Source organism: Urocampus carinirostris, chromosome 11 (assembly GCF_059441175.1).
Source record: "Urocampus carinirostris isolate Australia breed hairy pipefish chromosome 11, RoL_Ucar_1.0, whole genome shotgun sequence".
NCBI lineage: Eukaryota > Metazoa > Chordata > Actinopteri > Syngnathiformes > Syngnathidae > Urocampus > Urocampus carinirostris.
In genome coordinates, this window is record NC_142359.1 from 30,031,455 (window position 1) to 30,055,006 (window position 23,552).

Below are 23,552 nucleotides of genomic sequence, written 5' to 3' on the forward strand. Positions count from 1 at the left end.
ATATTGTGGTGAATGATTGTTGAAGTATCTCCTCATCCGTATTGCTGAGGCTGCAACTTGCAGGAGATCCAATGAAAAAGATCCTCGTCTCTAAACACAGGGACAAAATTACTTTTTTTCCCTTTTATTATTTGTGAGGCAATTTTCTAACTTAATTTTCCTGGCTTTAAATAGTGTCTCTTCATTCAATTTCTCCATGAATATGTCCATAGTGGAAGACAAAATAAAGACTGATGTTAAAAAAGTGACAGACATCCAGAGAAACATAAGGTTGAAGATGGGTATGTCTTTTGAATGACGAAAACCCCCCATTTATTCCTGGAAGAAGCACATTGTGGTAAAAATGACATTACATTATATACAGTAAGGCAACAGAATAAAAATAAGTACGGTCGCACTACTTCTCGTTTCAACCAGAAATTAGCATAACAATAATATTTGTACCTAACTTTACTATCTGGCATAAAACTACTTAGAAAAAAACATGAGTTGGTCATTTATTTCACTCTTTGCAGTTCCTGGGAGAAAAACACTATTCTTGTAAGTCGTCATGGTGACAAGAAAATGAACAGCTCCACGTCAGAACAGAAATGACAGCAAAGGACCCCAGTTAAGTGGTTACATCACAAATTTCTGAGCGCGCATCATTTTGTGCATTGTTGGCCAATGCCGCTCCCATATATTCTCAGAGGCTGCAGTTTACAAGGAGTCAAAAGTATGTATATAGAATAAAAAAAGGCCAAATAGCGCAAAGGAGAACTTGCACACTAGTAAGGCACTACATACGTAAATGATGGACAAAAATGTAAATTACTTAGAGGTACAGTATACGCATTGCAATAATACCTATCTTGAATTACATTTCTTTAATCCCATTTTTGGGGTGGACATTAAGTCTCATCAGTCACTCAAAAATAACACAACAGGTCAAAAAAAGGCCGAGAATGATTTTAAGGAGTACCTTATTTTTTGGGCAATAAGGCACATGTGTAGAAACCCTAATTCGGCCAGAAATTTGAAAGAGAGCCTTATAACCTTACATACCCCAAAATAAGGTGGATATGATTGGAAATGCAAACAGTTATTATTGGTATGGGTAACTATACAAGTTTAAGCGATAACACCGTATTTGAGCAATGACCAATAAAATCGCTAAACATTGCGGACCTAAAGCGCAAAACATTGTATGCAGAAGGAAACAAACCAGAGTAGTTGCGTTGGGAGTGCAGACAGTTGACCACCAGTGGTATAAATGACATGCAACAAGGCATTAGACTTTATCTCATTTTCACATTGTTTTTACTCTCGCTGACAAGACTGATTTGCATAGTGCATTCTGATAGGTCAAAGAGTCTCTCGATTTCTTCAACTGTTCATCTATTACCTATTGGTTTACTGTGTAGGTCAAGGGTGTCAAACAGGCAGGCCGTGGACTGGGCCAGGCACGCTAAGTGATTGAATCCGGCCCGCGAGACAAAGCTTTGAGAAGCGCAAGACTAAAAGGAGCTGCAGGTTGAAATATGTCCACTTGATGTTGCCAAAGCCAGGTGGCTCTCACAAATACTGTACTTGTATTTTTTTCATCTCTTTCTCTCTCTCTCTTCCTCCCTTTTTTCTCTCACTCTCCATCTCTCTCTCTGTGTCTCTTTTTCTCTTTGTTCCCCTTTCTCTGTGTCTTTTTACCTTATTTTGCTCTCTTCCTTTTCTTTCTTTTCTCTCTTTCTTTTTTGCTTTCCCTATCTCTTTCGCCCCTTTTCTCCTTCTCTTTTCTCTCCTCTTTCTATTTCTCTTTGGATTTTTTTCTTTTCCTCGCTTTCTTTACCCCACTAACTATTTCGCTTTTTATCGCTATTGTCTCCCACGTTCTCTTTCTCTCTCTCCTTTCTCTCTCTCTCTTTCTACCTTTCTCTCTTTCTCCCTTTCCCACCCTCTCTTTTTCTCGCTCTTTCTATTTCTTTCTCTCTAATCTACTAGTCCGGCCCCTGAGAATGTTTGTTCTATTGTGTGGCCCCCCGAGTTAAAATGAGATTGACACCCCTAGTGTAGGTAAAATAGCTTGTATGGTATTTTGTTCACACATTTTCCGTTTTCTCCGTTCTCTAACATTCATTGGTGAAAATTTGCATAGTGTTAACTGATGGATTGAACCAGGGGTCGAGAACCTCTGGCTCACGAGCAATATGTAGCTATTTTCATGAGTACATACGACTCTGAGATAAAATGCAACTTTCACACAATTCTCTGTAGCGTTCCAAAGTCGGGTGAATACATCCCAATTTATATACATGCGAAGCCGAAGCAACACTGACTATATAGTTAAGACAAAAATGACGGTCAAAATGAGCCTCAACAAACTAACGAAAGTGGTGCCGGGAGACAAATTTTAAGGGGTATATTTATATTGATATGGGACACAGGCTCTGGCATTATTTCTGTTTCATACATTTGATCAAATCATCAAATGACACTCAGTGAAATGTTTGTCCGGAGAGTGGGTGTGGCGGTCTAATTTAATTTTATTTAAAGATTTGTGGTTTGGCTCTCTCATTTGTTTTATTTTTCATATTTTTGATTTCATGGGTAAAAAAAACAGTCTCCACTTCATCACAAAACAAAAGTTGGAGAATGGAGAAAAATAGGTGCACACATATATATAAAACTGCAGGGTCATTGGTGCACATGTGAGGAAGTTGAGACTGTTTAACATATCAGAATGCACTATGCAAATCAATGTTGTGGCACCGTGAGTAAAAATGGTGTGATGAAGAGATTATCTCTAATGCGATGTCATGTGATATCTGTGTCAGCGTTCTCACCACCCCTATTTTGATTTTTGCCTTATACATTGCATTTTTATGAAATTATGAAACTCCAGAAAGCGTTTCCATGTGTACGGATACGTATTATTGAATTGCAAGCTCTCCCTGTAGTATCAGTTTCATGCGCCCTAGTCTGGTGCCCCTCTTATATTGTAAAGATATATGAGAAAAAAAATCATTTTGGGGTGTGCGCCTTATAATAGGTACAAAAAGATATATAGTTACCCAACTTTTTGGGTTCAATGAATAGCCCAACAAGTTGTCTCAGTCTCTCTCTTGACCTCATGTTTTATTGGAGTGAGGAGACCGCATCATGTCTCCTTCCAAAGACGCTCAAGTAGCAAATGTCCAAGGTGCTTTTACAAGTTGACCAGTTTAAGGCCATTCCCAGTGTCTAAAACCGCAGGTGGAAACCAAGCCAGTTTGCACCTCCTGAAGCAGCGCAGGCAAGCGCCGCAGAACCAAAACAGGTTGAGGCCACAGCACCAGTTGGATAGGTGCACCATGGGATATGTTGCTTTAGGGAAGTGGGTCTTCCAATGCTTGGCCACATCGCTGCCTGTGGGGAGGTGGAGAGTGTAGTCGCTCCAGCGTTTCGACACACCATAGACAGCAGCCACACCACGGCCCTTCTCCAACCACTGCATGTCGCTCTTTGGGTTGCAGTTGAACTCCACCCATTCAGCCGTGAAGTCCCCGAGGGCTGGGACCTCTCCCACTTCAGTGTCCGGCATGGCGGCTGACAACTCAGTAGTCTGCACCGCTACGTAGACCCCGTCTACCTTACGTACCTCTTTAATCCAGTTCAAAGAGTTTTCAGTGTCCAGGATCAGAATAAGACGTGAGCAGTGGCCTTCATTCCTCTCCTTCCACAAGTCCAACAGTTGTGCAAAGTGAAGACTCTCTCCTCCTTTTAAAACATGAACAGTGGGTACATTTATATGCATGGAATGATCTGATTGAAAACGGAGTATTGCCATCACTGAATCACAATTATATCAAGCCATGCACAATAATGCGATTACCATAAATTCCAGACGACAGAGGGCACCTGGTTAAAAGGCACGAGACCAAATTGAAAGGTTGGGTGCATCGTTTGATGTGTCCCCAAAAAGTTTAAATTTGAATATTTTTTCCATTAAGTACCCGTTAACAATGTCCAACTGAGTTCAAAGATCCTTTATGCTTAACTTTCTTTTACCTTTGTCAGAGCTGCTCTGGGGAAACATTAAGTTTGAAGAATGGCGGCTGGCGGCAGTGCTCGAGAGTGATCAGATCAAATTAAATGTATTTGTAAAGGACCTTTTCGAGTCTTTGTGTTGTCATTAGGGGTTTCTGCAGTACCAAACCTAATTGCGGTTGCTTGTTATCGTTTCTCAATAGTTTGATAGATGACTTCTACTGCTGGTTAATTCGGATGTATAAATTGAGGACTTGATTTGTGGGTGAAAAAGTAAGAAAACTAAATATCGTATGTTGTAAATATACCCTCAAGTACTGTTTACAGACACTGCAGTGTTTTGTATTTCGAGCGCATGCCTTGTGAAAAAAACAGCTTACCATTTTCCACGTTACTGCCAGAAAAAAAGAGGAATCCCCACTGTATTAAAAGCCAGAGTGTTTCAAATGTAGCGAAAAAGTAGCAGCTTGTATTAGCTGTTTTCCGATTGGATGGTTGGGTTAAGTTTTGCGATTGCCCTTGGATGTATACGCATTGGAGTAATCCAATTCCTTGTGGGCATGCGCAGTTTCCTCTTTCGGGATACTTATAAGTCCCAAAGCACTCTAGAACTTGTAGCAGAGACCAGTGATACATGCAAACTCAGAATTACTCGCTTAAAAAAAAAACAAGTGTGTTTCTGCAAGACATTTCGATTCTATTTTCTGTCCTTGCGGCAAAACTGCTACAAGAGTAGAAATCCATATATAACAAATCCATGCTTCTAGCAAGCCATTTGGTAAACGCACAACACATAGCAATGGAGGCCCCACGGTACTAATGAATTTAGTGAGGTACATGAATGATATCATCCCTTATTTAATGTTGAAAGTGAAACGGGGAAATAACATTTATTGACATAATTTCCTTGCTCCCGCTATGCTTTGTAATCAAAACACTGGCAAACGCCATTTATTGGACTATGAGTTTGTCTTGAGCATCTAAAGGCCTCATTGAAATTTCTAAAAAAATCCAATATTCTGTCTCAAATTGGTTTATTGCCGGTATGTTAACACAGTCAGAGTTTCCTGTTGTCCATGCCTTGGTAACTTGGTCACAAGGACAAGTACATTTTGTTTACCGTCGCTACCACCCACAAGTACAGAGGAATTACTGCTGCGGTGTTGTTGGATCAAGGACATGTCAGCATGACACCCTTGATGGGCAGAATGTCTCTGAGTGGATCAGACCTGTCAACTTCCACTTGCCCGACTGTCCGTCTAACCGCGGCAGATGCAAAGACTGCGCGAGAACGGCTGGCTTTAACAGAATGGGGGCGGCCAAAATGACAGATTAAAAACCAAGAGTTCAGAGCTGTGTTGCCATGCCGACAAATGTGATGCGGAAATCTCATGAGTTAAGGGCAGGTTCGGTGGTGCTATGTAAATGAGATAAACCCCAGAATGTTATTTAGGATGCTGACAGAGAGGCAACCTTTATTGGCAATATGGTAGTGTGGCAAGTCATCATTAGTAGTGCAGGAAGATTTCCCAGAATCATCTGCTCGGCTTCTGTCCTTCACAGAAATTTTAACTCCTATGGCTTACTAGTCTGGACTGTGACAAATCAGCCTGTGAATGACTGACGGGGGAAGGAGGGAATGCAAATGCCGTTTGCCGGGTGAAGGCAATCTCTAAGGGTGCTTGCCTGTGTGTGTGTTGTTGAGAGAATGGGTAGTTTTTATTCTAAAGATGCACAATGAATTCTTAATGTTGAAAATTCACTAAAAAAGTAAAATCAAATGATGTGAAGAATTTAATTTGACTAATTGAATGAATGAATGAATGAATGAAAACTTTTCTTCGAACATTAAAATAAAAACAGACCAAAAACAATAACTCAACAACAAAATAATGTTACATGATATGTTCGAAAAGGGGTAGTCAGAAGCAAATGCTTATATCCCCTTATATTCATCTTCCCTTTTAAACACACCAATTATATAACAATAATTGTAATACTATTAATAATAACAGTTATGATATAACAACAGCAACAATAGCACAAAGTTAATCATAGTTCGAGACGCACTATTCCCAATCTCTCATATCACTCATACCCGATTTGCTTCATCTCTGTATTCCGCCAGGAATGTTTTTTGTATTTAAATTTGAAAAAGTGAATAGTTGGACATTGTTTGATCTCGTCTTGCAAACCGTTCCAGAGCTGGACTCCACACACGGACACACACACTCCTGGTGGTTCTCACCTTTGGAATCATGAAATGATCTGCATCATTTATATAGTGCTTTTCAAGTCAATGACTTCCTATATAAATGCAGATAATTTCATTTCATTTCATTTCCCTGTCAAATAACTTTGAATCCATTGCAACTGTGTTGTATCAAAATTGTGTTTTGTATTCGGTAGCCTAGATGGTAGGGCGCCCGCTCCGAGACTGGGAGGTCGCTGGTTCAAGCCTCGGCCGAGTCATACCTAAGACTTACAACATTGGTACCCATTGCCTCCCTGCTTGGCGCTCGGCATTAAGGGTTGGAATTCGGGGGTTTGGTCACCTAATGACTCCCAACACAGCAGTTGGGTCTAAAAAACCCGGCGCCGATCGAAGGCGACGAGTCACGTCGATAGCTTCGCGTGACAAAATGATTTCCTGGTAGATATCATGTTGATGGTTGATACTGGCTGAATAAATAATAAATAAAATAAATAAGCCAAACCCCTCATGCCATATCTTTCCATTTTTTTGAATAGTATATTATGATTAATGGTATCAAATGCTTTTTTTTTAAGTCAATAAATACCCCGACTGCGTATCTCTTATTATTTATTTATTATTTATATGTTTGCCTAATTCAAAGCTGTTACTGAATATTAAAAGCTTTTACATACAACTGTGTTGTATCAAAATGGTGTTTTGTATTGGTGGCAAAATGCTAGGAAGGGTGGTTTACAATAGATTTTACTGACAATTTGAGGCATCAATGCATGTTAGGCACAACCTGCAAATACAAATTTTGTTAAAAAGGTTCTGTTATTTTTATGAATTGGTACAAGTTAGTTTTCTGAAGGATGTGGACTTTTACTTAAACCAGGGTTGTCCAAACTTTTCAGAAAGCTGGCCAGATTTGGTCAGCTGAAAATGTGTGAGGGCCGACTATTCAGCCTTGCATTCGTTAAAAGGTCTGTTAAATTCACCTTACCTGTAAGGTTTGCAGTGCTTGGCAAACAGATTCACTACCTCGTAGTTTGCCTTTTTAGCATTTTCATTTGACACGCAGGGTCTTGTGAAAAAGTGGCGCTGTGCCATTAAAACTGCTTCCATTTGCTTCACCTTTTCACAGCGGTTTTTACCGTTAGTTTTTCGTAATCAACACGTTTCATCTGGCAGTGCCTCTGATATTATATACTTTGAAAACAGGCACAGTCTCTTGGAAACATTAGGCAGACGCAGTTGTTTGGATTTTGGTGAAAAAAAAGACTAATTTCCACTTGACTTGGAAGTTGTGGGCCTTACAGTCAACTTTCCTTTTTTATTTAAAGTTGCCATCTTAGAAATGGGGTAGGCTAAAATTATCAAAGAAAGCCAATGGCAAGGTGGCCAAAGGGCTACTGCCATCATCTGGTAAAATGACGATTGGTTTTTTTTTTTTTTTGTATAAATTATTTTACACTGCGGTTAACAATAATGGCGGGTCACATATTGTTCATTTTATGACAAAAGCCGCAGGCCAGTAAAAATATGATTATGGGCTGTAACTGGCCCCTGGGTGGGACTTTGGACGTGCTTGAAATAAACCAATCATCCATCCATTATCTGCACTGCTTATCCTCAGTAGGGTCGCGGCGGTGCTGGAGCCCATCCCAGCTATCTTCGGGCAGTGATCAGGGGACACCCTGAACTTGTTGCCAGCTAGTTGCAGGGCACACAGAAACAGAAAACCAATCGTATTTTCTTAATTTGTTTTGTTTTGTGGGTTCTATTATTTTGTTTACTATTGGTTAAAATTGTCTTCAGACACATGAATGAAAAATAATATTCAATTTGTTAGCCATAACTCCCATCCTTATTACTCCCCTTCCTAAACACACGACTTGTGGTATATACTCGAATATAGGCCGAAAAGAAAACTATACCATTTTTTGTGTGTGTCACCAGTAGGTTTGGTAGGCAGCACATGAGAAGGGGAGGTGTGGCTTACAGAAGAACAAACCAACGGGAAAACAATGGGATGAATGTGAGCACGCGTCCACAGAATCAATGGGAAAAGTGTGCTTAATTTTGATCATTTTACTGTAAAATTATCCCCGCAATACTCTATGCCTAGAGAAAAGGGGAAACATCTGTCCGATACTACTGATTCAAAGCTAAGAGTGATGAAGGCGACTGAAGAAAAAGGCAACTTGGAAGCAGCAAGAAAGTTCATTGTAGAAGAAAACAATATCAGACAATTGAAAAAGGATACATCATTGGACATTGCACCTAAGGCCAAACATGCAAACAGAAGATATAAACATGGACAGTACCCAGAAATGGAGATGATCTTTGAGTTGTTTAAAGGCCAGAGACATAACCGTTATGGAATGTCTCAGCTAGGTTTTCGTTCGGAAACTCACAAGATTGCACAAGTCAAGAAATATGAAGGGTTCACTGGATCCACAGGTTGATGTACAGGTTTTCTTCTGTTTCTTTTAGTATGCGGCTATTTTAGAGTAATTTTAGGGGGTCGGCTTATATGTATGTACACGTGTATTTAAGAGTATTTGAAAAATAAAACATCAAGGGTCTCACCTGCTAGCGCCCAAGCTCCGGTGTCTTTGCGTGTGTGCCCACTGTAGAAGATCAGGTATGCGTCGTGGCGCGGTCCGTCGGCCGTGCGCAACTCTAGAAAGCTGCGCAACTTGGCTTGCAGCGTCTCCATGGAGACGCCGCTAGCAGAGTAGTCGCATCCAAACGTCTGAATCATATGGTGCGAGAAGAGCCGCTGCACATTGTTCAGCATGCTGGTGGAGCGAAGGTTCAGCTGCTGCGCCTGTTCCGGGGGCAGCAGAGTGGGCTGGCCGTCCGCACTGAAACATAAATGGCCAAAGGTGAGTTCATTGAAACACTGAAAATTTGGGAGAGCATTACAGATGTGGGTAAAAAAACCAAAAGGCTGAGAAATAAAAAGGGAATAGTGTGGTAAGTATGGAGGCTGAAAAAGCAACATCAGATCGGTTGATACTCCAACCCCAGCAGCAAACACATTTACACAGGATCGGAGTCAAGGATGGCTACAAATCATATGGCCATCTATTCTCCTTCAATTTACTTTCTTGATATTATTCATGGCCAAGCAGACTGCTACTATATCTCATGCCTTCGCGCCAGATATCTGGATAACGGGGGTCATTATTTTACAATTGCCGCTCCCATCTCCACCTTTCACATCACTATTCCAAGGACAAGTTCAGTTTTTATCAGATGGAACTGTTGTTCTGGCACTCACTTATTAATTTTTTTTTTTATTACAAAACTTGAAATGATGTTCAACTAAATTATCACGTTTACTCATTACAAATTAAAATCGAGTTTATTTCCCATTACAGCAACTGAATATTGTGTAAACAGTGCAACAAATGGAAAGATTTAACAAAGCAGTAGCATTCCTTTAAAAAGGGATATCATTATTCGGGGTTCATACACCTTTTATGGCCAAATTAAAGCACTTCTTAAGGACTTTCAAAGCTTATTTTCAAATTCTCCAGAACCATTAAAGAAAAAAAAAACAATCATGAATTTTGTAGAGCCACAAATATAGCTGTGTTTTACACATGCAATTTTTATCTTGCGTGTGCAATCATCGAGACATGATATTTAAATCTTGAGTAAATCGCGAATATATTTGTTTTTGAGACAAATCTCTCGCCGCATAGATATGAGCTAAAAATGATAGTAATATGCAACTTACATTTACCTTTACTTGAAGTTCTTTCCATGCAATTCATAACTAGGAAACACTACCTTTATTTTTTTGCGCGGCCCATGAAAAATGAGTAGATTTGTAATCGTTGCGCTAATACAGATTTCATAAAGCTATGTTTAGGTGTAGCATCCACATGTCCTCTTGGGCAGGACCCATAGGACGCGATGACGCTTCATAAGGCAACGCTATACAAACTAATGCCAGCTGCTGTTAATCACGAAGAAAGAAGAAATGCAATAGCAAAGCAAAGCCACCGCAGAGCAGTGTCGACGTTATATTTTACCAGACTTGTTGAGAAACATGGCAATCATTCTAAGCATTTACAAGAACCACTCCCAAAATTAAAGCACTTTTAAAGAATTTAAGCATACCCACGATCCCTGGTTATTTTGAAAATAAAAATGTTATGCAAAGACCAAGGTTATGGATTAAGTTACGCCCATGATAAAATACCACTAAATAGCTTTTTGGCGTTTTGTGCAACAAGTTACTTCAGTGTTGTGTCCATATACAGCCAAATTATGTAATTTAGTTAAAATTCACAACTAGAGATTTAGGTAATTGAAATCATTTTGAAATATTTGAGTTTGTTTTGTTGAGATCGAACATTAATATTAAATTGTGAGTCAAAGATCAGGTGGTTCACACTTACACATAGAGCACCTACACATAGCAATTTGAATAAGAAAAATGAAATGAGTCAGCCTTGCCGCGGCTTGGCAAGCTCATCGAACCTTTTGTGATCTCATGACACCCAGGGGAGGAAAGGATTTGAGCTTCACGCAGTGTCCTCCAGTCTCTTTTCTCATGTTACCACTGAATCCCTCCCTTCTGTCTAAATGTTATCCCTCCTTACATCTCCCTTAGTTGCTTTACAGCCTCTCCTTGTGTTCCCTCCCCGCCGTCGCAGACTCCAGTGTTTTTTGTCAACGTTATTTTTCCCTACCTTTTCACCCCCCACACACAATTGCTGTAATCTCCCTGTGGGCTTCTTGTCATTGTAGCAACTTGAGCCGTGGCCATCAAACTGCCTATAACACACCACTGCATTCTCATCATGACCCAGGTCGTCCCTGTGGGCCTGGCAACGCAGCCTCGAATATAAAGAGGAGGCGGCGACAGGACTGGGAGTTGGGCCGCGGAAAGTTCGACTCGCAGGAGGCACACCACATGAGCGACCATCACTGGCTTGTTTGGAGATGTCAAGCGCATGGGTATGACAGCAAACTGCCGCGCTTTAATCGAGGGAGGGATCTCATCACAACTTACCGGTCTGTTAAAATAAAAGATGGCAGGCCATCTGAGAGCAAACTAGGGGAGGCGCGAATGGCTGACCGTTGCACGATTTTACTATTCTGCACGGCGAGCGCCAGACTGATCCCTTTAGGGGATGAACATTAGCGACACGTTTATGTATCGTTATCGGCTTATTTATCCTGTGTGTGTTTTATGTCAACGGATAAGGGGGTTGAGATAGTAGATCATATTTTCCAAAGCTAACGTAATGCTTCGCTAATGTGTAAACATTTGTACCTGCAGTACGTGGTGGGGATGACCAGGGCGTAGCCGACGCAGGTTCCCCCGAGACAGCTACCCAGCTCGTGGAACAGCCCGTAGGCTAAAGACTCCAGGGGTAGAACGATCAGCAGCGTGCTGAAGAAAAGACCATTGGTAGGCTGTGCGCAGAGAACAGAGCACCGCAAAGTCACTTCTTTCCATTTGTCACTTGCGCTTTGTGCAGAAGCAATCGCAGGCGCCTAATTGGTGGTGACAGTCTGCAAGACAGTTACGCAACACGGGAACTACTGCAGGATCATGACAAAAAAACACGCATGGCGTGTTTAAAACTGTCTCAACATGATTAAACCTCGGAGTCTGAAGATTTTAAGAATGAAGATAATAAAGACTGATATTTTTTTTCAGTAAAATTGGAGAAAAATTAAAATGGGAGACAAATCAAAGGATTTCCCAAAAAGATTATGTTGTAAGTGTGCTCACTATTCTTAATATTTTGTTCATAGAACATAGGTTTAGCAGATATATCCAACTGTTTTTTAAATACATAGTCCATTTACTTTTAGAAGCAGAGCTCTGATTGGTTTCGATTTGATACCTGAGGCTTTAGCAACTGTGAAGTGATTTGTAGTGGATAGGAAATAGCAAAAGGACCACTCCTTGATATGGCTAACACGGGTTCCTTTTGCTTATTTCATATCATGCAAACCCAATAATAACCAGAATGCGGTGTTCAAACTCACAAGTAGACCTTGAACATGTCCATGTCAAAAAATATATTTGGACCGATTTCCACCTTATCTTGTAGAATTTTGAAGGATATTAAATTTGGCAAATAGATAGATAGATAGATAGATAGATAGATAGATAGATAGATAGATAGATAGATAGATACTTTATTCATCCCCGAAGGGAAATTCACGTCATGGTCATCAAAATGTCTTCAAAAGTGCAATGTGGAGGGTAAATTGCGAAGAAACCTTTGACTTTGTGAATGATCCATCAATACCGACATTGCTTTTGCTTATTTAATATTAACAATGAAAAAACAGGCGCCTTGGTTAACATAATGCCTACATTTGGATAACCAGGAATTAACATTAACACACTTCTATTCTACAGCATATGAATAACCTATATTTTATGTTGACAATATCTGTGTATTATTTGCCCTCATGTATGTTTTAAATCAGGGGATGGTGTCATAATAGTCTGTGGTTTGCAATAATCTGTGGTCTGTGCAGGCCTTTGAGACTCTTTGTGATTAAGGGCTATACAAATAAACATGACTTGAATTTTAAATGTAACCTGCTGCTAAGTGCCTTTAGACGAGATGTAACGACACTTTGACCAGATGCATACTAAATTACTGGGGAAGAAAAGCCCCTCTGCTTTTGTCCAAATCGAAAGAGGAAGAAGGCAGCAGAAAAAAGGGAATGTTTCATCCATTACGCCAGACAACTTGGGAGAGTTGAATCTTGTTTGTGAGTTACAATTCCACAAAGATTGCCTCAGGGAATTTGTCAGGCTGCACAGGGAACTGTGTTTTCTGAAATCCATTATGTCATCTGCTGTTTCCCAAAGCATGAGACACAGAGACGTTTTATTTTTTGGGGCTTTACTCATTCAGATTACTTTAAAATATGTCAGGGAAAATAGCACCACATATTTCCACCTGCTCCTCTCTTATAGAGGAGTTTATCTTATGTCACTTCACTAAATTTGATTAACGTGCAGTGAGGTTCTTATCTGATGAGGCACAGTAAAATAGACAAATATAATAATAATAATAATAATTTGATTGACTGAGCAAGAAAGCAATATATAAACTGTAGCATAGAAAAAAAAAACATTTTATTGTCTTAACACAACTTATAAATGATGTCGATGCACTGCTTCTTTTGAATAAAAGCATCAATATAAAGATAATCCTCCATTATGAAAAAAAGAAATTACTGGATGGGTTGACTTGCTGTTAGTCCGGTAATACTATCACTAATTCTTTGTTTGGCTGAGTTGTGTAAGAATCTTTAGTCTCAATCACCCTCTGCCATGAGACACTTCGCAAAGTAATTATATTAATAATTCTGATAATGTACATTTTTATTTGTGTATAACATGCTTTTTTTTTTACCTAAAAAAAGGAACCAAAGTTTTAGTGCGCATTAGACACAGGGTTTTACCATATTTGTGCGCTGACCTCAAACACAAAACATTGGATGCAACAGACTCGGGTCGCGGCGGTGAGAGCGCCGACTCTTAACCACAAGAATAGTGATATAGATGACCAGCAAAAAGGCATTAGATTTGATCTAATTATCACACTATTTTCACTCACGGTACCAGAGTTGAATTTTGAACAATGGAGACAGAAAGTCGTCCCAGGAGGTATGAATAAAGGCAAAGAAGCGAGAAGTTAAAAACTCTGGTGTATCTGACCAGACTTTAAAGGACAATGAATACATACATAAGAAGTTTTCTGTTGGTGCTGTATTCATAGTCTACATTGTCTATAAATTATTTTAAACATGGCAGTGAATATCCACCATGTGACTTACAATGCTAAGCGTTTAGAAAGAGTGAAACAAAATATTATAAATATTTTCAATCAAAAAATAGGGGTGCTCATCAGACATGAGTGCGCGTTATACAAAAATAAATAAGTAATGTAAAAATTCAGCAATATTGAAAATGAAAGTCCCCAAATTGTGGAGTTAAATGAGAAAGAACTTTAACAATGAATATTTTCTAATATATTTTTTGTTATGTTTTTCCATGATCTTCCTCCCCTGAATGCATGTAACTAGAATTCAAATTTCTTTTACTTTATTGGCGCCAAGGAACAGCAATAGTTATTAATGATCGTAAAAAGGTCAGTTTGTTTGTACTTTCCTACCTGCCAGGATACAGCACCGAGAATGACACTGGACAGCAGGCTGAAGAAGACCAGCCGTTCGGAAATGAGGCAAAAGTGCCGGATGCCCCGGGAGGCCATGACCTGCTCCAAGCTGCGGCTGCTGGAGCGCTGTGAATGCCAGGCACTCTGGCACTCGCTCAGTTTAGTATGGAAGCCCCAGATCGTAATGATGAGGATGACGTGGCATATGGACCAAAAAAGGCCGAAAAGACAGAAACCAGGGATCACCAGGTACCACTGTTCCAAGTGACCGAGCTGCATGAGACAAAATATATACAGATTAATAAAAAATATAATGAAAAAACCTCATGGGGATTTTGAGTAAATATTTTTGTATTGTAATGTAACAGGTGCTGATGTGATAATGTGCAGGGCTACTACACTTTGAAGTGACAAATTATTAAATACACCTACTACTTCTGTAGACAGTTAGAACTGAAATATATTTAAAAGGGCATTTCCCCAAAAATATAATGAAAAAAAAGACAATAATGGGGTTAAAAAAAATTCCGCCCGACCCGGGCCCGCGGGAATTAAAGCCCACCCAGCCTGAGCCCGACCTATTTTGCCCAATTTCGTTGTCACAATATGTTAACCCATTTTGTAACAATGACAATAAAGGTAAAGGTATATTCTATGAACTTGAATTGCAAGACCAAACCAGAAGATACAAGAAATTTCATATTTTATTCGTGAAGACTAGACAAGAGGTGATTTTTTTAAAGACTGTCTTTTGTAACAAAATCTAAGTTAAACAAGTCTGTATAAACATTTACATCTTTTATATTTATGTGCCTATTAACTGCCAATTCTCTATCATTGACGGAAATTCTTAAGAGTTGACGAGAAAATGTTAGGGCTGTCCGTCATTTCGACAGGATTAAAATTGGGCCATTAACCACAGCATCAGTACGCCCTTAAGCGTCTAGTGCAGCACGTTTAAGAAAGAGAGAAAGCAAAGAGACAAAGATTAAAAATATTTAAAAAAAGGACACCAGTAGAGAACCCAAACCGAACATAGTAATTAACATTTCAGGCCTGACCAAAGGTTAAGACTTAGAATTTTAGCTGTAAAATGTGGAAACAAATGTGAAATAAATTGTACATTTTATTAGCATTCAATAGTTAAGTGATTTGGTGAGGTACTTCTGTGTGATCAAGCAATTTCTTGAATAGTATCTTTTTATCCAATTTTTTTGATTGCAAGTGTACAGTAATGTGCTAACATTTTTATGTAACCATAATTATGATTGTTGTAAAGTGACGAGATAGAGATGGCGGATTAAAAATGAAAATAGTTTAACTTCAACTTGTGAGGATTGTCATTCCCCAAGAAGATTGCATTACTATTTGTTTTTTAATGATAGGCCCAATCATCATTTAGTTACAGCCATATCAGAGGGTAACAACAAAGCAAGTGCCCTCTGTGTATTTTTGACAAGCACAAGCTCTGTTTCCATTCTTATCATGTTTTTTCTTCTACCCTTAGCATCACTGCAAACCTTAAACCGTTAGCAAATTAATGGTGTACGAAAAAATCTGGATTGTACGCAGAGTTTTTACGAAGCACACGAGATTCTGAACTGAATGAAAAATAATAGGGCATGTGTGGGGTTGTTCAGCCAATAGGATATTTGTATTTTTATGATGCAGCGATGCAGACCAGTAGTAGACGAGCAGTTTATATGACGTCGAACAATAATAGATGGGCATCTGAGAGATAACTCAAGAACCCAGCAAAGTTTAAATTTCATAAGATTTGAAATGCAGTATTATTTGTTGTTGATGCCGTAAAGAGGGGTCGAAAAAAATCCATTCCAGCAAGTAAAAACACATGGTTTACTGTAATACATACTTGCCAACTCCACTACTTAACGCGCTAGCCTACCACATTGATGATAAAAAAATAAAAACTACTGCTTTCAACAAAAATCTACAGCATTTTTAAGATTTAAACAACAACAAACCTTGTTTTAGACTCGTATTTTAGTCTACATCTGCTTTATTTTAAAACAAAACTAATTCTTTATGCGTGAATAAACCGCTTTAACAATCGCATTCAATTTTTGTTAAGGTAAAAGTCCGTCACTTCTGGTTTTAAACAAGCACATGCTGTTGTTTTTTCTTAATATTGTGGAGACGGATTGTGTTTTGCGTGTAAAATTAGAATGCGCGATAAAACCTATAATCTTCTATGTCAAAAAGGTTTGCATGTGTGTTGCATCATAAAATAAAAAATGAAAATCACATTCAGTCAACAAAACTTGATCTGATAAAAAATTGCCTCTATAATCAGCCAGAATGTTTTGTTATAGATTCATTGACATAAAGTGCCATGACAAATGTCCACATCTCTTGATCGTACCTTAAAAGCAGCCACGCCAACGAAAGTCAGTTCAAGCAGGCTAAATGGGATAAGGGACAGACGCCTCCACATGTTTCCCAAAGTGAGCACAGGCATCCAGCGCTCGGTAGCGCCCAATGCGCTGAAGTACACGTCCAACACAGGTTCACACAGCAGCCGGCCCAAGTAGCACCCTACTGCGAAAGGGTTAGCCGCAATGCCAAGGGCTTGGAAAAACACGAGTGAAGTGACCAGGGAGAAAATGACCAAGTTGGGCAAAGCCAGGAGGGATTTCATTCTCAAGTCCACAATAAGAGCACCTAGGGCAACCACCAAGCCAATGATGGCGAGTGACTTGTTGAGAAGCATTGTGGTGCTGGCAATGGCAAATCCGAGCAACTCCAGGAATTCTGTGGACTTCAATAAGACTGGTTTGTAGCAGACTGAGCGGCATATCCGCTCCGTCGCGGCCCAAACAGCCTTGATGACCACACTGGCCAAAAGGAGATAGTTGGCCACGACTTCTTTGACATTGGAATCCAGAGCAGGACTGTTGAGGAAACACAAGAGGCCGAGCAAGAAGCCGAACCACAGATGGAACAAGCTCAGGCTAGCTTGCTCCATACCGAAGTAATAATGCAGGATGCTCGCCATGCCGAGGACAAAAAGCCCCAGGATGAAGATGACAAGGATCATAGGCTCGTTGGTCACCTCCCAGCGCAGGTACATACCGATGCATACCGCCACTAGGAGGTTGAGGCTTGACAGGTAACCAAGGCAGCGTATTGATGTCATCATGTCCACTTCTTTGCGTTCCTCGGCGGTTAGTTCCTCTTCAGCTTCGTCGTGAGCCATGGCTGTCAGTATTCAAGTCGCAGTCTGACAATATGCTCCTAGCTTTTTGTGTCAGAAAACGTGGTAAGAGATCACCCCCTGAGAACACATTTTGAGAAAGCATGTTTAGAAATACTATGGTTATATGGTCATTGATAACAACATAGTGAACGATGCTTACAACAATACTGGACAAAGCACGAATTAATGACTTAAAAGGGAAACAAGATCAAATGAATGTCGGGATGAATAGGAAAACTATTCAAAAACTAGTGCTTGGAGAATGGCATACGATGCAATGGCATCATAATGTGAGTCCAATGTAAATAGTACAATAACATTTAGCAGGAACAAAATAATACGTCTATACAAAACCCATTTTAAATACAACTGCAAGGACATATCTTTTCCTCAGGTATATCTTTCTCTTATACTGTAGATATTTTGGACACTTATTCTTAATTTACCTAAAGTTTACTCCCGAGTTCTGAAATAAAAAGAACTTTAAAACACTCATAATATTACTAAAAAAAAGTTGTACAATAATAATGGTGCGCATGACCGCATTTTCGTGGCGATGTGGCAGTCTAGAGCAGGGTGGCTAAATGCTATCTAACATTAGCAGAATCGGTGATTTGCCGAGTAACAAATGCTAAGACATTGAATCTCGTGCACAAAAGGCGTCCCGACACATAACAATGAAACAGTTTAAAGCGCTCAATGTCTTTTTGAGGATAAATATATCGCTAAAAATTAAACTTACATATTGGCGAGTAAAATAAGGCAGCTATACTTCCGGGTTTTTACACTACAGCAGCCCGCGATGGACAAATGTTGTGAGTTAGACTATTCGATAAATTTACAACTGACAGAAAAATATCCTTATTCCATATATGTTTCCCAATAGACTCTGATATTTCTACTTCACAGAGATAAATGTTTATTTAAGTAATAAACCTAATATAATAAGCTGCTTTAATAGCTATTCAAGTATGTACGTTCTGACCTGGTCAGACCAGGTCTGATAACTAATACGATTTGACTGTACTACATTTACAAATACTTTTGAAAGTTTTCCATCATATATTTTATTGCTTTATTCTTCACAGATTATTGTGTTATTTTTTTGGGCAAACCAATTTTTCTTTTCTCCAGCCAGATTCGAGTTCACGTTCAAGGCTCCCTTGACTACCAGGGTCGACAGGGCACCACTTTCCGTATGGTGTATTTTGGGATAGTACAGCCTGGTGGTTCCCATTTCTCTCCAGGCCAGCCAAGAAGAGATCCACAGGTTCGAGAGCATTCTCAATTCTGGCCCCTGTTCTGTGGAATGCTCTTACTCCTGAGATCCGATCAGCTACCTCAGTGGAACTGTTTACATCTACATTCTTCATGAAGAATATATGCCTCACCAATCATCACGAAACTGTAAAATAACAAATATATTAACTCATTCAATTCCTGACCTGTCTCTCAAAATCTAGATAATATCAAAATAAAGCTTGAAACGTCTTTGTTTATCAGAAAAAATAATTTACGCATTTACCATTGTTTAGTAAATAACAGTTTAACATTGCTAAGTTTCTTGAAAATACTAGTTACTCATCCATATATTTGCTTCTCTCACACACTGCTTCACTATCTACTCACCATATGGGGCCAATTACTCTCTTCAATTGCTGGATACAGAAAGCACTCCCTCGATGTGTGGACAAAGATCTGATCAAAGCCACTCATCCATCTAGTGGTGATTTTTCATACTGAGATGTATTCTAGGGCCCTGTTTCTTACTGACGTGCTGCACCAAACAATTTATAGGAGTTTACAAAAAAAGACAACCCCCCCCCCAAAAAAAAACAACATATTTTTACGTTCTGGCACAGGGGGAAAATACTTCAGAAAACGTATTTGTTTATTTTGGCACTGAGTTTTTAAATGGTTATGTTTCCATCCATCCATCCAACCATCCATCCATCCATCCATCCATCCATCCATCCATCCATCCATCTATCCACCCATCCAATTCCTTCTGCTTATCCGGGGTCGTGTTGCGGGGGCAGCAGTCTCAGCAGGGGGAGGCCAGACCTCCCTATCCCCAGCCAATTCATCCAGCTCATCCGGCGAGATACTGAGGTGTTCCAGGACAGCTTAGAGATATAGTTTCTCCAGTGTGTCCTGAGTTGTCCTAGGGGCCATCTGGTGGTGGGACATACCCGGCGTCCTGGAGACATCCTTGTCAGATGCCGGAGCCACTTCACTCGGTTCCTTTATACTCACCACCTGTAGGGGGGCCAAAGGGGTCTCGTGTGTAGAGATCCTGGGTAGGAGACAAAGAAGGGGTCCTTGGCGCACCAATCCCTGGCTGCAGAAACTGGCTTTTGGGACATGGTTGTATTTATTCAGTGTTTAATTTATTTTCATTCAACTTAACATTTTTTGTATTTTCTTTTTCAAAATGGCTGCATTGTCAGAGTTCACATGACATCATAAATATTATAAATACAATTATTATGTAACATACAATGATCTGGGTGTTTGTAGATGTAGAGTAAGGCACACAATTATTTCTGCTTCGAGGCAGCATGTGATGGTGAGATGAAAGATTCTGATTTGGTGATCTCCTCAGCCACAAAAAATAGTGATAGCATTAGAAAGCTAACAGCAATCCAGTATTTTCTTTCCTCGTTGCATGGACTTTTTTCGGAATGGAGGATTATGTACCAATAATGCTTTTATTCAAAAGGAGCATAGTCTTTAGCTATAAGTTAAGGTACTGTAAGATAATAAAACGTTTTTTTCCTAAGCTACAGTTGCTGTATTGTTTTGCCAATAAAATGATGAATACGATGTAGGTTCATTTATTTCTAAATATGACTGTGCCTCACTAGACAACAACCTCACTGCCAATGTCACTTTGCCCAAGTAAAGTTCAACCTTCCAAGATATCGATAATCAGAAGTCCCTAAATTGAAGTGCGCTACTGAACTAAATTGTGTAGTGTTTGGATTGTATTCACTATTTCCAATCATGAAATGAACAAACCTTTTCTACGTCAAGGTTAGGAACCCCTGCTCAGAAAAGAAAAATGTGACGAGGGCTCCTGTTCATCCTAATTTATCATCTCCATTCATTTCTAGTTGAGTAACAAGATTGCTAACACAATGAAGGAGTCATCACATCTATCCAATTAGACCTTAATGTGACATCCCTGAATAATCAACCCATGCGGTGATGAAATCATTTTGTAATGTGTGTGTGTGTACGAGAACAGAGCTCTGCGGCTCCTTATCAAAGCTTGTAAAAATGATATGTTGCTTATTTTCTTGTGAAGGTTAAATTCCTGAAGGATCTTAGCGAGAGAGAGATGAGAGATTTTAGAGGAGGTTGCACGAGGATATGAGAGTGAAAGCATGTGAGAAAAGAACGGGATGGGGCACGTTGTGTTATAAGAGACAGGTCCACCTGAATTATGCAGGATGTACCTATCTTCTAATGTCAGACAAACATCCACCATTCCTTGAATGTCTCTCACTAGATGCACATTTGGAATAAACAAACCCGACACTGTTTTACAAAGTATTACAAGATTTAGCTGTAAAACAGAATTATTAAGGAAGTCTGGGGGTAGGATTAATTTAGCACATGCTTCTTCCTATTCCTTTTCGGACATATACATTAACATTGTTTTTTTGTTTTTTTTTTACTTGTTTTGTTTTTATCATAGTATACATGAAGTTTTGTCCGTTCATTTATTCAATATTGACAGATCCAGAAAACTATCAACTACTATTTATTTGTGTATGATGTGGTACATGAGGTTTTACGATGTTTGAGGAATGATTGATCCGTCAAAATATATCGCTGAGCACAATCGCAAAACATTTGTTGCAAAACATTTGTTGCAAAGTTGAAGCGAACCCGGGTCGCTGCAGTTAGCGTGCCGGATCCCAGGCTACCAGATACAGTGATAAAGTTAGTGCCAAACCTACTTTCTTTTTGTTTAACTAAAGACAAAAACTATTTTAAAGGCTTTGGCGCTAATGATCAGTAAGTATTAGTATGGAGACTTTATCTCATTATCACACTACTTCTGTTCATGGTACCAGAAATGAATGTTAGAAAATGGAGTGGTCCTGAAAGATATGAATACATTTTAAAAGGACGACAAGGGGAAACAACTCTTTTGTATATCTGTTGATGCCTCGAACATCGAAGGGAATCAAATAAATACATTGTAAAGTTTTTGTTGGTATTATCTTCAAAGTTTATTTCGTCAATTACGTTTCAATCATGGATGCACACATTTAAAAACTTTTTTCACTTACAGTGCTTAGTTTGAACTGAGAAAAAGCGAAACAACATTTTATGCAGACCTTTAATAAAAATTAGGAATGCGCATTATACATGATGGCGCGCTACACATGATTGTGCGTTGTACACGAATAAATAACCTTTGAATAAATCACTGGGGGAGGATTTGGATCACCTGTGTCAAACTTATGGCCCGGGAGCCAAATGAGGCCCACAAGACAATGCTTAAGAGAAGTTATAGAGAAAAATATACAACAATGACCTGCAGTTTTAAATGTGTCCACTGGGTGTCACCATAGTCAAGCGTCACTGAAATTCACCCACAGTATCTGTACTTGCTGGCTAGCATGAATCAACCAGAGAACATTGAAAACCCATTCTTATGTTATTTCACTTAAAATAAAAAACACAGGCAATACAAAAATGTAAAATAAAAAGAACAGCACCTAGGTGTTTTATTGGGGAAAAACATTCTCAATAATCGTTTTATAATCAAATCTTACATCCCTGAATCATAATTTAATTGTGAGCCTATGAAAAAAAACAGCCCCAAGTTATGGCACGCTTTTTATGCCATTAATTTATTAGTCCAGTCCCTGTGAGAATGTTTTTTCTACCATGTGTCCCCTGAGCTAAAATCAGTTTGACAACCCTGATTTGGATTACAAACATCCATCCATCCATTCATCCATCCATCCATTATCTGCACCGCTTATCCTCTGTAGGGTCGCGGGGGTGTTGGAGGTCATCATATTCATCTTCGGGCAGTGGGCAGGGGACACCCTGAATTGGTTGCCAGCCAGTCACAGAGCACACAGAGACAGACAATTCGCTCGCTCACTCAAACCTAGGGACAATTTGGACCGGCCAATGAACCTGACATGCATGTTTTTGGAATGTGGGAGGAAACCGGAGTGCCTGGAGGAAACCCACGCAAGCATGGTGATAACATGCAAACTCCACACAGGAAGGTTTGATCCCATGACCTCAGACCTGTGCCGCGGACGCGCTAACCATTCAGTCGTCGTGCTGCCGGATAACAAACAAACAAATATTATTTTCACATGACTGCAACAATTTCAACCGTTGCATGTTCTGTTCACGGTTTATGGTTCATGAATCCCTTAAGGGTCATTGGGCTATCACTTCCTGTAGTGTGAATTGGGCAAGCACAGCTTGGTGGTGCCTATCCTTCTCCATGTGTTTTGATTGGGTCTGGATTTGCTCCCCCACATGATGTACTCAGTACATAAAAGTGTTTTTTTTAGTCGCAAATAATTTTTTTGTGTATGTTCTGAGCCACTGAAAAATGGTCTGTAGGTTGAGAACGGCCCAAAGTCCCTCATTTTTCAAAACGGTCCCGATTACATTTGACAGTTGACTCAACCCAGTTCTAAGACTCGAGAATTACGTATCGCCCCAACGTGATCAAACTGAACGCTTTACAAACGAGCGATTTCCGTCAGAACTTCATCGCGCTCATCTCGTAATTGGCCTGGATCAGTCAGCGTTTTGTCGAAGCAAGCGCGACGCCCGGTTGCGCTCAGTTTCCTGTCGCCAGACGGACAGGAGATAAAGATTTGGCTACTTGATTTCCCCTCGCTCTGCTCTGCTCATGTAGGGAAGATATGGATCCTCGCTGTGCTTTCTCAGGTTTGACAAATCAGCA

General features: G+C 39.7%; 1 protein-coding gene and 1 long non-coding RNA gene across 3 annotated transcripts; one reads left to right on the forward strand and one right to left on the reverse strand.

The window, feature by feature from the left end:
• Positions 1 to 266: 266 nt before the first annotated feature.
• On the reverse strand, positions 267 to 18,379 carry tmem168a (transmembrane protein 168a). 2 transcript variants are annotated; one of them, XM_088348022.1, is made up of 6 exons: positions 18,336 to 18,379; positions 16,760 to 17,671; positions 14,374 to 14,649; positions 11,496 to 11,638; positions 8,789 to 9,066; positions 267 to 3,729 (listed from the first exon to the last, which is right to left on the reverse strand). In XM_088348022.1, the coding sequence occupies exons 2-6, from the start codon at positions 17,591 to 17,593 to the stop codon at positions 3,179 to 3,181; spliced, it is 2,082 nt and encodes a 693-aa protein (XP_088204148.1). In that variant the 5' UTR covers positions 17,594 to 17,671; positions 18,336 to 18,379; the 3' UTR covers positions 267 to 3,178. The 2 variants fall into 2 exon arrangements, with proteins under 2 accessions (XP_088204148.1, XP_088204149.1); XM_088348023.1 differs by lacking the exon at positions 18,336 to 18,379 and adding an exon at positions 18,040 to 18,281.
• LOC148357050 (uncharacterized) lies at positions 10,981 to 14,790 on the forward strand. Its single transcript, XR_015852066.1, has 3 exons — positions 10,981 to 11,176; positions 11,502 to 11,633; positions 14,381 to 14,790. It is a non-coding gene; the product is annotated as an uncharacterized LOC148357050 (long non-coding RNA).
• Positions 18,380 to 23,552: the final 5,173 nt, after the last annotated feature.

Coding starts and splice junctions, on each gene's coding strand:
- tmem168a (XM_088348022.1), bottom strand. CDS start 17,593: ATGGCTCACGACGAAGCTGAAGAGGAACTAACCGCCGAGGAACGCAAA. Junction 11,639..14,373: donor TCGGTGCTGTATCCTGGCAG/GTAGGAAAGTAC, acceptor CTCTGCGCACAG/CCTACCAATGGTCTTTTCTT. Junction 9,067..11,495: donor ATCCCCACCACGTACTGCAG/GTACAAATGTTT, acceptor TTTATGTTTCAG/TGCGGACGGCCAGCCCACTC.